The sequence below is a fragment of the Mastigoproctus giganteus genome, chromosome 13 (assembly GCF_048544385.1).
Source record: "Mastigoproctus giganteus isolate SK-2022 chromosome 13, ASM4854438v1, whole genome shotgun sequence".
Taxonomy (NCBI): Eukaryota; Metazoa; Arthropoda; class Arachnida; order Uropygi; family Thelyphonidae; genus Mastigoproctus; species Mastigoproctus giganteus.
The window spans coordinates 84,830,072-84,847,094 of NC_143587.1; the positions used below are offsets into that span (position 1 = coordinate 84,830,072).

General features: G+C 37.7%; 1 protein-coding gene across 1 annotated transcript in view; it reads left to right on the forward strand.

Annotated features, from left to right (window-relative positions):
* Positions 1-17,023, forward strand: part of LOC150076228 (uncharacterized) — a 744,224-nt gene that overhangs the window by 596,793 nt on the left and 130,408 nt on the right. The window contains exon 32 of the mRNA XM_090387291.1: positions 11,881-11,970. Coding sequence (XP_090243417.1) covers positions 11,881-11,970 — 90 coding nt within the window. The remainder of the gene's footprint in view (positions 1-11,880; positions 11,971-17,023) is intronic.

The following is a 17,023-nucleotide window of genomic DNA, read 5'->3' on the forward strand; positions in this document are numbered from 1 at the left end:
TTAATTTGAAAGCACAACTCTTGTGTTTGCCCATCATTTTTGCAATTTCTAAACAAAAAAAAAAATAGTTACTATTAAAAAAAAAAAAAATTCTGACATCCCTGACATAAATAATGAAACAAAATTTGTCCTTTTGCTGTGTGACGGAACACAACAATCGACACGATGCACTAAATCAACACGCTTCTTGATTAGACCGGGGTTCGAGCCCATCACCACCAAATACGGAGGATGCGGAAAGGTCAGGGAATGACCACCGCATATTCCCGGAGCAATATGGCCTTAGTTGCTAATGCTCCTAACAACCAAAATAACAATAGCACTAAATCAAACTAAACATTTGGTCTCTTTTTTTTGTTTTGAGCGGTAGGTGTGAAGACAACAGGGGTTGCAAGATAATAGATACACTAATCTCCCAATGACGTCTTATAATGCCAGTTCTTGTTGCTTAATTTACAACTTGGAAAATATCTGTTTATACCTATTCTAGTTATTACTTGAATTTTGATTTCTTGTGGTTGGTTTTTTTTTTATATTTGGAGTATTGAAGTGTCCCGGTTAATCCAATTCTGGTAAATCGAGAGTCTGCTGTACTTTATTTTTACCGTATTTAATGTTGGTAATGTCTTACTGTGTGTTTAATTTATCAATTAAACTTTATTGTATGTATGTATGTACAAGAAAATCACATTATATATGGGGTCAGCAGGTGTTCGCTTATATCCATGGTTTCAGCCATCCACTGTAGGTCTTTAAACATATCCCCCATGGATATAGTTGTCTTATTGTATATATCAAAATTATTTCTTCATCCAGTTTGTTTGTTTGTTACTAATTAGATTGGCCAAATAAGATGGCCCCTTTAACAAATTCATGCTGTGGATGCCAAAAAACTGCATCTGTCTAGATCAGTGCTTCTCAACCTTTTGTCATTCGTGGACCACCTCAAGCATGCTTTACTTACTGCAGATCACCGGGTAGGGTTTCTTTACATCTATGAAAAAACTAGTATTGGGTTGACATTTCAAAAATTCTGTTTTTAGCCACTTATCCATGTTGTTCAATATACTATACTGAATATAGGACTGGTATTAAATTCCCAAAATAAATAATTCCAATCTCAAACAAAGTATCACTTATTAATTAAATATAATTAAAAATATACAAAAAAAAAACTCACTCAACCAACATATACAATCAAATAATCACTACAAATTTTAACAGTTATTCTTGCGCACTAGTTTTGCAAAAATGTAAAAAATACTTTACGAATATACAAAAACAAATCCAATACATATTACGTGCTCAGAAGTTGGTGATCGACTGTGATGGATGAAAGCTTGTGGCCTCACCAACAGTGCACTGGCAACACACAGTCTTACATTGTAACGGATACCTCTTGATTTGCGACAATAAAGTAAACAGTTGATTTCCAATTTTAATTTTATTTGTTATTATATTTTATGCTTACAATAAAATTTACCTTCCCATGGACCACCTACAACAAACTCACGGACCACAGGTTGAAAAACGCTGGTCTAGATGGTTCTGTGTGCAATATAGGACCTCACCTCCTGTATACTGCATGCTTTTTGTATGGCAGCTACCAATGTAAATCAAGGGCTGTCTGGTAAAATGCAGTGGATCTTCTTGTGATCCATTCTGGCTTAGTGTACTTCTTTAGATGCGTTATTTCCACAGAAATATTTAGGTATTCAGCATGCCAGAAAGAGGGGTGGAGCTTGTGGGTCAGCAGGTTGCAGTGGAGAGGAGAGGAATCAATGATGATCTTATAAAAACATGACAATTGAGATAGAATAGCTCTGAGAAAGGAAGATAGATGTATGCATTCTGCACTCCATCTCTATTATTAACTATAAACAGAAGCATTTTCTGCAATTCAGTCTGAATGCTTGCTTTCTGCTGACTGGGCCAGCCTAATGTCTAGGCTTTGTCAGATTGGCTTAGTGCCTTCCGTTTTGTGTATCTATTGAGAGATGGAAACAGGTATCCATGTCGTGCTTGATTTTCCATGATATTTAGATCTACATAGTGAGCTTGAGAGAGACGCTTTCACATTGAATAGAGAAACTTTAACAAGTTTATTTTTTAGCCATGAGATATTTAGAATGTTTTTGTCTTATGTGGACAAAGTTTTTAATAGGAGATTTAAAAGACTAAGATAGTAGTGGCATACATCCTTGAAGTGGGAAGGGAAATCAGAGGCACTGGAAAGTTTGCTTTCCAGAATCAATGATGGCCTAAATGCCTATTCTCCTGTTAGATTTTAGTAGTTTTTTTATGTTATGTTTTTATGTAAAGTTCAAGTTAATACTTGCTCAGGAAAAATTATATATATTTGTTAATTAAGAATTCTATAATGTTGCTTTTCACAAAACTATACTCAAGAGCTTAGTTCATATTTTAATTTTAGACCTAGTGCATATGGGCTTATTGCCCAGGAAGCATACAATAGAGTGAGGTGGTTAACATGTATGTATGTTTACTAGGTGCTATACTTCACTAGTATACAGAAGGTGACCACCCAGGTGTGAACCAACATAAGCAGGGGTCAAGGTGTGGCAACTATACCGCACCGCACAGAATGCTATCCCTCTATGTTACCATGCAATACTAGGTGACTCTCGTCAACTGGTACATTATCAGCAGTTGAGAGTACTTTGCTTATTGAAGGCGTAAAGTTGTGAAACCCTATGTTTAGTTTCCAGAACAGAGCCCCACCTCCCTTCCCATCTCTTCCATCATGCAGTATGACTGATGTCTTTTGAGTTGATGATGGTATCATGGCAAGATCCATTCTTCCCTACACTTCAAGGGTACAGCTCTAAAACGGTGATTGCAGACCTCTCACTAGATGCTCCACTAGAGAGTTACCAATAGCTTCAGTTCAGTAACTCTCTGGGAGGCAGCTGGATCAGCTATTGTATGATCTCACTGCCTCTACTCTTGCCAGATAGTGACTGGAGAGAGTCTTAGTAGTGTATATGTGGGGGGGGAGCTGTCAAGGAGCTGGATATATTCTTGCTATGTGTAAGCCATATCCAAAAAATTCATTACTTTATACCTGTTTTCCTGCCTTTTCTTTACTAGTGAATACATCATGAATAGTCAAACTAATAGAACAGACTTACCTGCAAAAAGATCTAAACCTCCCAAACACTTCCTCATTCATTTCCCAAAATATATGTGGTCTATGTTCCAATCTCAATGATTTCTATTTCCACTTAAGTCTGCCAAGTCCCACTTACTTTCTCTAACAGAATCCCATATGTGATTCATCCACTGCTCATCTGAGTTGTCCTAATTACACTACTCTGCATTTTGAAATAAAATTCAGTGTTGTTTTCTCAGAAAAGGGTGGTTCTGAATCATTTTCTAATGCTGATTTCAAAACCTGACATGATGGAAACAAACAGAAGTGTGGTTCCATCACTTCAAGTTTATTCAAAAATCACTAAAGAAATTTTGATTTTTCACAAATTTTTATTAATTTTGGCAGAATTTGTGCACTGAAATTATAACAAATTGCTGCTGAACTTTGAAAAGTTTGGTGAAACTGATGCAGTTACACTTGACATTTCAAAGACTTTTTATCGTGTTTGACATAAAAGATCTTCTAAATAAGCTTCCAACTTACGGATTACTGGCTGTTTTTTTAATTGGATATCCAGTATTCTCCCTGACCACTCTCATTGCAGGTGATGGTAGACAGCTCGGTCTTCTAACTTCTGCACTAATGCAGGTATTCCAAGGTTCAGTTCTTTCTCCCACTCTTTTCCTTTTTATATTAATGACCTTCTTCCATTGACTGGAAATCCTATCCATTGTTTTGCTGATGATAGTACATTGCAATTCCACCTTCCAGTTTGAGAAACCTTGTCCTGCACAAACAGCTTCAACTTCCCAAATAGCCACTACAAAATCCCTAAATGCTGATCTACAGGTAATTCTCCAGTGGGGCAAAGATAACTTAGTTGATTTCAATCCTTCTAAAACTCGGTCCCATCTTATATCTTGCAAAAAGGATTCTTCTACTTCCAATCTTATCTTCAGTGACACTCAGATTTCTAGACAAGATCATATATCTCTATTAGGAATTACCCTTCTAATCTCTTGAACTGTATCTCTTAGTTGGTATGAATAGCCTAGTAGGTGTCTATGATTTCTTTCCATAATGCTTCCCATTTAGAATTTGCTGTTAGTAACATCTTCAGTTGGTCATACTGAATGGATTTTTGAAACAGTCTGAGACCATTGTATCGCCTTTATGAAAACAAAAAACCTTCCCTTTGCTCTTGATGCCAGTTGCATCTTTAATTAAGTCTCACATCAATAATCATTATCACTGCCACTTAATAGTTCCTTTATCTGCAGATTCTTAATGCATGAAGGGTGGCTGTTGATAACCAGAACAAGTGTATTGCATTCTTTCCTTGCCTCTCTGACCTGCTGGTGTAGAAAACAGTCATCCAGTATATCCAGGAAAATCTTGATACTATGTAAATGGCCAACCCACAAGTTCCAGTCGGTATCAGGAAAGTTAAAGTCCTCATTCTAATTTACTAGCCCATGCTATTTGTCTGTATAATTGTTCAATCCTATTCATCCTACTTCTTGTGTGACTAGCACATTTGGCTGTGTTGTACATTGTTGTGTCGTGTGATGTTTGAATGTAGTGGCTCACTTAGTTGACTGCAAAAAATTTTCAGTCTACTCACAAAGGCAACCTGAACATTTGCTCCATCAGCATTTTAGACTTCCAAGTGGCAGTTTTACTTACCATTTCTTGAAGTTTCTTGTGGACAAGTCTCAGGGAAGACTCAAGTTCAAATAGCAAATTGAACTTGAGTCTTCGATAATCTGCAGTCGTTACTTGAGGTAGGATGGATGAATAATTTTGGGGTTTAAGAGGTTTTGACTAATTTAGAGTTTAAATGAGTTAATTAGTAAGGATACGGAATTAAAAATTAAAAACGGAATTAAAATATGCTCAAGGAAGTAGAAGTGCACAACTCCGTCCCTGGTTGTCATTGAAGAATTAATTGATTAAAAACTCTAAAATATATGAAACTGGTGAAGCCAAAAGTCATAACGACTGACTTTCGTTTTTTTAACATCTTCAGTTGGCAATACTAAGTGAGGAGAGAACGCATGTTTTTTAAAGAACTTCTATGTTCCCGTGATGCTCTTTGTGACATGCGGGAATCTTAGGTGCATGAGATTCCAGACCGGGGAAAGGTTGGAGGGTAGTTTTGCATTTATGACATTTAATTTGGAGTGATGGCGGAACCATTCTATAATAAGGGCTTCATATTGAAAAATTTTGTAACTAGATTTTAATTTTATGATGGTAATGGCTGAATCAACTAAAGGGGTGTGGTTGTGGGAATGTACATCTAGTGTAAGCTCGGTACTGGATTGCCCTGTTCATCAACCGCACCTCTCTCTCTCTCTCTCTCTCTCTCTCTCTCTCCATCAACAATATCTTAGAACTTACTTTGTTTTTACTGGATGCTAGCCACTTCCGGTTCCATAACCAAATATTTCAGCAAACATTCAGCCTATCCATGGGTCTAGGAATTTTTGCCCCCTTATCTGAGATTTATTTAGCAACCATAGAAAACCAAATATTACAGCCTTACCCTTCAGGGATTAAACTGTATATAAGTTATGCAGATGGCATACTTATAATAGGAAATAGAACTACAATTGATAATCTTTTTATTAAATTCAGCTCAATACATGATAGACTAAAATACACACTTGAAACAGAAGTTAACAAACAAATCAATTCCTTAACCTCACAATATACAAAACAGACACCAAATTGGGAACCAAGATTTTTAGGAAAAATACACACACAGGTAAATATCTACACTTTGAATCATACCACCCACTTAGCACAAAAAAAAAAAAAAAAAGCTTTTCATATATTTTAGAGTTCTTTATAACCAAATTCACAACGCTATTAAATACAGCTCTTCACAAGATGACTTATCTGTTGAACTACAATATCTTACAAAAACGTTCATGTCCAGGAAATACCCATTCCAATTAATCCAACACATTATTTCTGTCGCCAAAAATAATACCAATAGTTCACCCAAACACAACACAAAAGGGAGCATGCGCATCATTCTCCCTTATCACAGTAGTCTCGCCAGACAATTCTGTCAAGTGTTTGCAGGCACTGACATTACACTTATTTTCCTCATATAACAAACTTGGGTCACTATTTAATACATACAAAGAAACATATAAATACCCAATAAATGACATGAATAATATTGTATATTTAATCAAATGTCAGCAAAATTGCAATGCCTGCTACATCGGAAGCACCACTACCAAGTACTGTTCCACAAAAACCTCTAACACACGGGCTTATTACCATTACAACAGTTTCAGAACAGGGCAATCCAGTACTGAGCTTACACTACACGTACATTCCCACAACCACAACCCTTTAGTTGATTCAGCCATTACCATCATAAAATTAAAATCTAGTTACAAAATTTTTCAATACGAAGCCCTTATTATAGAATGGTTCCGCCATCACTCCAAATTAAATGTCATAAATGCGAAACTATCCTCCAATCTTTCCCTGGTCTGGAATCGCATGCACCTAAGATTCCCTCATGTCACAAAGAGCATCACGGGAACATAAGGTAAAGTGCAGCCATTATCAACCCACTGCAGGATGGAAGCCTCCTCAACAATTCATGTTGAGGGAAATGGACCATAATCTGCCACGCTGGTCTAGTGCGCGTTGGCAGATCGACTGTATTCAGCAGTCAGGGGCTTGAACCCCGGTCTACTCAAAGAGCGTGTGCTACTGCACTCCCGCTCCTGACCACTTGGGAACATAGAAGTTCTTTAAAAAACATGCGTTCTCTCCTCACTTAGTATTGCCAACTGAAGACGTTGGCACCTCCGTAGCCAGGTGGGAAGGAGCAGCAGTGCGTAGCACACGCTTCTTGATTAGACCGGGGTTCAAGCCCGTCACCACCGAATACGGAGGATGCGGAAAGGTCATTCAGGGAATGACCACCGCATATCCCGGAGCAATATGGCCTTAGTTGCTAATGCTCCTAAAAAAAAACCAAAATAACAAACTGAAGACGTTAAAAAAAAGAAAGTCAGTCGTTATGACTTTTGGCTTCACCGGTTTCATATATTTTAGAGTTTTTAATCAATTAATTCTTCAATGACAACCAGGGACATAGTTGTGCATTTCTACTTCCTTGAGAATATTTTAATTCCGTTTTTAATTTTTAATTCCGTATCCTTACTAATTAACTCATTTAAACTCTAAATTATTCAAAACCTCTTAAACCCCAAAATTATTCATCCATCCTACCTCAAGTAACAACTGCAGATTATCTAAGGTGAGTACCGTTTCTAAGCTTTGCTATTTGAACTTGAGTCCAGTCATATTGGTATTTTAAAAAATCCTATAACTTATCTAATTGTCTCGGGGAATATTATTGAAGATGTAAAATGTAGAAATTAAAAATATATTTCATGCAAATGGTTGCAGAAAGTCAGCTCATAACTTCTGCTGTTATCATTCTGAAAAGATTTTGGATTTCTAATTTTCCAAGTAATAGTTGCAGTAAAATTTCTTCCCAGAATAAATATCAGAAGAATGCCAGAAAACAGTTCACAGATCACTGAAGCTTCAGAATGAAGTATTATATATCCCCCGTGACCACCAAATACGGAGAATGCGGAAAGGTCAGGGAATGACCACCGCATATCCCCGGAGCAATATGGCCTTTGTTGCTAATGCTCCTAAAAACCAAAATAACAAACAACAACATTATATATATCCATCTGTAACTTCAAATTTTAAGTTTTTTTTTTTTTTTTTTAACTAATACCATTAATTTAGAAACTTTATGGGCCTAGACATGTACACAGAGAAAGACTAAAAAAATTAAACAGCATAAAACTTTCAGTTGGTTATTGATAATTGCCAAACATAAAATTTAAAGGTATAACTTTATGCAATAAAAATCTTTAAGTAAGACTAAATGCAACTGGACATAATATTTTTAAGAGTATAATTATCTATATAATATAGGTGTAAAAACACCATAGACAACTCTTAAAGGAAAAAACTACGATAGTAGTTTAAAGCATTGGCATTAGTAGAGGCATATGATGCAAGAAAGCAGGCTTATGCAGCATCAGCCAAAAAAAAAAAAAACCACTCCACTTCGCCCTCCATTCGTTCTAAATACCTGTCCAGCTGAGCCTTAAATTTATTTAGGCTATCAACTTCCACGACAAGGGATGGAAGTCTGTTCCACCAACCAACTACCCGCTGGCTAAAGGAAATTTCTGCACGTCTATCCTACATTTATGTTTCCTCAATTTGAATTTATGTCCTCTCAGGTGATTATTCTGAGCAAGAGGAAGAGTCCCATCAGCATTGAGCATGCTCAAACCATTCAAGGCTTTATAAACCTCAATCAGATCACCTTGCTGGTGCCTAGTCTCCAGACACTGTAATTTGCAAAACTTAATCCTTTCTTCGTAAGAGTACCCCTTTGTTCCATTCACTAATCTTGTTGCCCTTCTCTGTACTTGTACCAGCAGCTCTACATCCTTCTTGAAATGAGGCCTCCAGACCCATATACAGTACTCAAGGTGTGGCCTGACCATTGTCTTATACAAGGGAATATTCACCTCCTTATTCCTGCTAGAAAAATTCCTGTATATCATTGACAAGACACAATGAGCTACTCTTGCAGCCCGTCTGCACTGCTCAGAGAACTTCATATCTGCCTGCACAATTACCCCCCGGTCCTTTTCATTCTCTACCACTGTCAGTGTAGTACCACAGAGTTTGATACGTTGCTCTGGGGTTGCTGTTTCCCATATGTAGTACTTTACATTTGTCAATGTTAAACTTCATTTACCACCTCTCAGCCCATCTGCTCAACCTATCCAGATCCTGTTGCAGCAGCATAGTGTCAGTAGTGTCCTTGACAACCCTGCCAACCTTTGTATCGTCTGCAAACTTGGACATTAAGCTTGATATACCATCATCAATATCATTTATAAATACAGAAAACAATAATGGACCCAACACTGAGCCCTGAGGGACTCCACTAACATTAGTCCACGATGAGCAGAGTCCATTGATTACCACTCTCTGTCTTCACCCCCTCAACCATCCCTTTATCCATAGCAGCTATTTGCTTCCAATGCCACACTGCTCCAATTTGTGCAGCAGTCTTCCATGTGCAACATTATCAAAAGCCTTTCTAAGAAAGTATATAATATCAAAGTTATTCCCTTCATCCAGTTCTTTTGTGACTGCATCATAGTATCCAATCAAATTGGTCAGGCAAGACTTCCCCTTAACAAAACTATGCTGTGTCCGAGCTATAACTGAAGTCTTGTCTAGATGATCCTGCAGTGCTTCTTTAACCTGTGCCTCCATTAATTTTCCTGGAACAGAAGTTAAACTCACAGGTCTATAATTACTTCAGCACGCTGAATTCTGATGGGATCCTTCCACTTGTTCAGATTACGAACCTAAGGGGGCATAAATTCAAATTAAGAAAGAACAGATGTAGAATAGATGTGCGGAAATTTGTCTTTAGCCAGCGGGTGGTTAATTGCTGGAACAAACTTCCAAAAAAAAAAAAAAAAAAAAAAAATCTGTCGTGGAAGTTGATAGATTGAATAAATTTACGGAGGAACTGGACAGGCATTTGGAGGGAATGGTGTGATTTTTTTTTTTTTTTTTGGCTGATGCTGCATAAGCTCATACACTTGCTTTCTTGCATCACATGCCACTACTACTACTACTACTTGTGTCAGCCTTTGATCCTCCTTTGTGAATTGGGGTCACATTTGCACATCTCCAATCTGTGGGTACCTCCCCTGAGTCCAAGGAAGCTCTCATAATTATGGCTAAAGGTTTGCTTACTTCCTTTGCTGCCTCCTTTAATATAACTGGATAGATCCCATCCACCCCAGGTGCCTTTCTTGTGTTTATCTTCAACAATTTCTCCTCCACTTTACTCTCAGTTATTACAAGATTCTCTAGCTTACTGCCAGAGTTGAATGCACCTTTGGCATTCCCCTCGCTGAATAACTCATATGTGAATGTAGATGCGAAATATTCATTTAGTTTGTTAGCTACCTCAGCAGGATCATCAACAGTTGACCCATCAATATCAAGTGGACCAATCTGATTCATCCCTTTCCTTCTATAGTTTACATAGGTAAAGAACTCTTTTCTGTTTTTCTTTGCATCCTTTGCCAAGATTTCTCGTAATCTGCCTTTGCCTGCCTAACTTCCTTTATAACTTGGTTACAGATCAACTTGTATCTATCATAGGCTTCTGTGTCACGTGTTAATTTATATGTATCCCATGCATTTTTCTTCTCTGTTCATATGTCTCATTAGTTCATCTGACATCCATTTAGGCCTAAACCTTGAACAATATTTCTCAGTTGTTATGTGAAGCCTAGTAGCTTCCAAGATAAGTTCTTTGAATGCTTCCCATTTTGAATTTGCTGTTGGTACTTCATCAGTTGGTCCCACTGTATAGAATTTAAGCACTGTCTCAGACCATTGTAGTCGCCTTTACGAAAGCAATAACCCTTCCCTTTACGCCTGATGGTAGTTACCTCTTTGAGTAAATCCCACTTCAGCACACTGTGATCACTGCCACCTAGTGGTTCCTTTATCTGCAGATTCTTAATGCATGAAGAATCACTACTGATAATAATCAAATCAAGAGTATTACTCCCTCTAGTTGCCTCCCGAACGTGCTAATGTAGAAAACAATCATCCAATAAATCCACAAAAGCCTTGCTAGTGTGTGAGTGACCAACCCACAAATTCCAGTCAATATCTGGGAAATTAAAATCCCCCATTATAAGACTCTCTGATGTACTGGCCCACTCTATTTCCCTGTACAGTTTCTTATTATACTCATCAGAGTCATTAGGCCTATAGCACACTCCTACTCTCAATTTTGATCTCCCAGTGCTTATGTCACACCAAACTGACTTGACACTGCACTGTCCAGTGATGTCGACTGGCTTCACTTCCTTGGATTTTGTGTTTCTTAACTAATAGCATAACCCCTCCTCCCTTCCTATCCTGTCTATCCTTTCTGTAGACGTACTCCCCAAATTCCAGTTCTGCATTCCTTATATCTGCCTTTGATGCTTTGAGCAATACCTCAAATTCATCAAATTTATTTACCAAGGGCATCATTTCAACTGTATCTCATATTGTGCTCATCCTTCACTACGAGTTACCATGTATTGCACTGCCTCGAATAAGTAATGCTTCACTAATAGAGAAGACTATCATTACTTATTCTCGGTGGGCTGGTACCACCATCCTGATGGCACCGTTTCAATGCTTGTTGGCCTTTCATTGGTGGGTGGGCACGCACCCTGTTATCGCAAACATGACAACCCAGTTGTGAAGGCTATTCCCACAATATGAGAGATATGGCATCTCTCATATTCTAGGATTATCTTCACAACTAGATTGTCATGTTTGCAATACCAGGTTGCCTGCCCACCCACCAATGAAAGGCCAACAAGCCTTGAATGGTGCCGTCTGGGTGGTAGTGCCCACTGAGAATAAATAACAATTGTCTTCTCTATTAGTGAAGCGTGACTTATTCGAGGTAGTGCAATACATGGTAACTCGTGAAGGATGAGCGCATTATGAGATACAATTGAAATGATGCCTTTACACTACTATAGTAGTTTTTTCTTTTAAGAGTTGGCTGTGGTGCTTTTACACCTATATTATATAGGCAATAAGAATCTGGATAAAAATGTTTTTTAATTAAATTTGTTTTTTTATAATAGGTGAAATCAGAATTAAGTGCCAAAGTTTTACATTTGGATGCAGAGATAAGGCATTTGGAAGAAAGTAAGGATCTTCTTGCTACACAGAAGGTTTGTCTTCTTTATGATGTGATATTTAATTTTACTTCACTTTTATGTAGTTGTGAGGGGTCATTATGTAAAATATCTGATAAATGAAAGCTCTTAATACAAGTATCTCAGTGGTAAAACTAACAATATGCACATTACAATAAATGCCTTAGAACATAAAAATACATTTCATAAGATAACTAGAATTTTAAATTTAAACCCAAAACCTATACAGGGTGGTCAAAAAGTTCTGAGAACAGAATATATAAAAATTTAATGAATTATAGAATAAGTTATTTTGATAGCTTAATTTCTTATAATATAACATGAAAAAATTATATGTAAATATCTTATGCAGCTTCTAAAATTTAATTTTTTTATGTTTATAGGTGGAAGAAGAAGAATGAATATCCAGCAAATCAAACATCATTCAGTAATGTAATCAAATTTTTGACCAAATAAGGCAGACATGCTAAAAATGGCAATTTTTTAAGAAAAAATTTTAGAAAACAGAAGAATTAAAGGGTATGAACTTGAAGACGTACTTATTTTCCATGGAAGTTGTTTAACAATAATACATAAGTATTTGGAATATCCAAATTTTGTGCAAGATTGGTTCCCATCCTTTCAATTCATGACAACCATTAGAAGATTGGCGCCTCAGTAGCCAGGTGGGAAGGAGCAGCAGTGCGTAGCACACGCTTCTTGATTAGACCGGGGTTCGAGCCCATCACCACAAAATACGGAGGATGTGGAAAGGTCAGGGAATGACCACCGCATATCCCGGAGCAATATGGCCTTAGTTGCTAATGCTCCTAAAAACCAAATAACAAACAACATTAGAAGATTCTCATTAAAGGAGAATTTAAAATTAATACTTACTAATCCAGATAGATTTTTAACCCATTTGATGACTAGTAATGAAGGTTAGCTGCATTTTTATGATCCTGAATCGAAATCAAAAAAGCATACATTGAAAGAAAAGCACAAATGATCTGCAACCCTTGGTCATCAGCTGGAAAAGTGTTGCCTCAATTCTTTTTTCTGGGATACAAAAGGAATTGTTATTAATAGATTACATTGCATCTAAAAGCACAATAACAGAAGTATTATGCCAGCCATGTGCCAAAGTTAAAAGCTGCAATTCAGAGGTGGGGAAGAAAAAAGTTGTATCGTGAATGTGGATTTGAACAATTAAGCAAACCCCTGTACAGTTCAGATCCGGTCCCAAAGTGCCTGTTTGTTCAGAAACCTCAAATCTCATCTTTGTAGGGTTCATTTTAAAAATGACGAGTTAAAAGCAGTTGTCGATGCCTGGTTTTGATCCCAACGTGATTTTTTTTTTTCAAGGATTAAACATTTTGCAGATTAAATACAATGAGTGTGTTGAATTTTAAGTGGGAATACATAGAAAAATAAAAAATAATAATAAAAGAAAATATAGAATTTACCTGTCTTTTATACACCATTCTCAGAACTCTTTGGTCACCCCTTGTAGTTAGTAATTGTGAGTAATTTAATTTTAATTAAATTTTTAATCTTGTCTAGAACTGAACTCCATTCTTTGTCTGATGATCGAATTATACAGTTGAGCCAGAAATGTAGCATATAACTTATTAGTTTAACAAGTTACTATAATATGGGGTAATCTTTGCTTGGTAACTCTACAAAAATAAATCTTTTCTCACTTGGAAACAGCATCATCCCTTTATTGTATATTTAAGTTTCTAAATTCAAATGTAATGTTTTTTTTTATTCGATATATTACTTCATATTTTAATCTTTAATTTTATGTCTAGGTGAGTAATTTTTTTCTTGCACATCAGTAAGCTGGGAAATATCAGGAAGACCTGATTCTAACTCGACACAAAAATCAGTGATACTTTGTGAAGCTCACTCTGTTTTATTCTAGGTGGAAAAATGCTTTTAATTTTGAAATAATGATAGCCAAAATTAAAACAGTACATCTTGTTTTAACTGATCCTTGAGGTTGTCACAGACATTCTCTCAGATATGCCAGACAAACTGCACTTGCTACCTGGGAGTCTAAAACGCTGATGGAACTGATATTCGAGTGACACTTAAGTCAAGTGGACCCAATTTTGGTGAAGTCCAGACGGTGTGTGACAGCCAAATCCTCTGCTTGCACCTTCACAGTGGTGGGACTGTTAGTAATCCTGGGTATAACCTCCATTCTCAAGTACATGGTGGGTGACCACCCAGGTGTGAACCAACGTAAGCAGGGGTCGAGGTATGGAACCCACACCACATGGAGAAATGCCGCGACTCTGTGTTACCATGCAATACTAGGTGGTAGATGACTCTCATCAACAGGTGCAATACCACCACTTTGCTTATTGGAGGCTTGAAGTAGTGGAACTTAGCTCTTAGTCTCTAGAGCTAAGTTCCGGTCAACCCTTCCCTATCTCTTCCATCATGCAGTATGATTTTGTCTTGGCGCATTATGGCCTTAGCTGCCAATGCGCCATTAAAAACCAAACCAACCAACCAACCAACCAAGCAGTATGATTGATGACTATTGAGGTTATGATGAACATCGTGGCAAGATCCAATATTCCTTACATTTCGAGGGTACAGCTCTAAAACGGTGTTAGCAGGCCGGCCGCTAGTTAGTACACCGGACCGAACCTATTGGTAAATCTCTAGGAGGCTTCCAGATCAGCTAGTGTATAATCTTGCTACCTCTACTCTGCCAGATAGTGATTGGAGGGAGTCCGAGTAGTGTGTATGCGGGGAACATTGTCAAGGCCAAGTTATGTCAAAGATCTGGGTATATTCTTACCATGTATATTCCATATCCAAAAACTTCATTACTTCTTCCAGCATGTCCCACCCACTTTTTCTTACTATTGAATACACCATGAATTGTCAAACTAATAGAACAAGCTTATCTGCGAAAAGATCTAAACCTCCCAAGCACTTCCTAATTCATTTCAAAAATATACGTGGTCTCAATTCTAATCTCAATGATGTCCATTTCCGCTTGCAGTCTGCCAAACCCCATGTACTTTTTCTGACAGAATCTCAGTTATCGGTTGATTCAACTACTGCTCATCTCAGATTCCCAAATTATTCGCTATATGATTCCTTTTGCCTTAAATGTGGTACTTGTGCATATGTCCGTTCTGACATTCCCTGTCAGAGATTTGTTAAAATTTGGAATCTACTCTCTTTGATCTTCTGTGGCTTAAAATCTCTCTCCCTTATTGTGTAAAATTCATCTGTTGTCTCTACTATTCTCCCAACTCCACTAATCACTTCGAGCTCTTTGACTTCCTCTCTTTGCAACTTGACTTTCTCCAGTCCAACTTTCCTAACAGTGAGGTAATTTTCCTTGGTGATTTTAATGTTCACAACTCCAGCTGGCTTCTGTTTTCTAGTCACATCGACCCAGCTGGTCGAGATGCTGAGGCTTTTGCAATTACCAATGACCTAGTGCAGATTGTTCATTTACCTACAAGAATACCAGACCATCCTAATCATACAGCCAATATGCTTGATGTTTTTTTTTTCTCACAAACAACCCTTCTAAGTACACGGTCGAAGTGAGAGGTCCTCTAGGCACTTCAGATCACAACTTGGTGATTGTCTCTTCTCCAATGGAACCTTTATCTCATGGCTATTCCCAACCTCGTGTTGTTTGGCATTAGAAGAATGCAAAATGGGATGACCTGTGAGATTTCTTTTCCTTGGTCGGATTACTGTTTCAAAACTTCTGATGTCAACGTTTGCTCAGATCGTGTCAGTGAAATTATTCTTGCAGGAATGGAATCCTTTTTCCCACACTCCCCTTTAAAATCTCGTCCTTTATCTAAACCTTGGTTTTCCAATAAATGTGCTAAGGCTGTTGCATATCGTAATTGGCTTGTTTCTAATTCTTCACTTTCATTTTCTGCCTACACCAAAGCTCGCAACAATTGTAAAGCAGTTGTTAATCAGTTCAAACTAGAGTTTGAACAGGCTTAGAGTAGAAAACTTGCTTCTTGCCCTAATGGTAGCCGAGCATTCTGGTCCCTTGCTAAAGCTATTGGCCGCAACTTTTGTCCATCTCTGTCCAAACCAGATGGTTCTGTTGTCACTTCAGCCAAGGATAAAGCTGACCTGCTAGCATCCCATTTTTCTTCCAACTCATATATTAATGATCTTGGTAAAACACCTTCCACCATTCCCAACCGCTCCATTCAATGGCTCCTGTGGTCTTCCGTCAAAAGGATGTCAGATGGATTTTGAAGAATCTTGATGCTAAGAAAGCTCCAGGTCCCGATGGTATTTCTCCACTTGTTCTCAAAATCTGTGTTCCTGAACTTACTCCTATTCTTTGCCGCCTTTTTTCACTTTCTTATTCCAAAGGTGTTTTTCCTTCTGCTTGGAAATTTGCTCATATCCAGCCAGTTCCTAAAAAGGGTGACAAATCCCTCCCATCCAATTATCGTCCCATTGCAATTACTTCTACTCTTTCTAAAGTAATGGAGAAATCAATTAACCACCAACTCTTCAACTACCTAGAAACGTTCCGTCTGATCAACGATCGCCAGTAAGGATTCCATCAGTGTCGATCCACTGGTGATATTCTGGCTTATGTTACCCATTTATGGACTAATTCAATGGAAAGGTTCGGTGAAACACAAGTAGTTGCTCTTGACATCTCAAAGGCTTTTGATCGTGTTTGGCATAAAGGTCTTCTAAACAAGCTTCCATCTTATGGTTTGCCAACTGTTTTTAGTAATTGGTTATCCAGTTTTCTCTCTGATCGCTCACTGAGGGTGATGGTAGATGGCTCTCTGTTTTCTAACTTCTCCACTAATGCCGGTGTCCCCCAAGGTTCAGTTCTTTCCCCCATTCTTTTCCTCTTATATATCAGTGACCTTCTTCCATTGACTGGAAATCCTATCCATAGTTTTGCCGATGATAACACATTGCTTTCCACTTTCCATTTTGAGAAATCTTGCCCTGTTCAATCAGCTTCAACTTCTCAAATATCTGCTACCAATTCCTTAAATGCCGATCTTCGGGTAATTCTCTATTGGGGCAAAGACAACTTAGTTGATTTTAA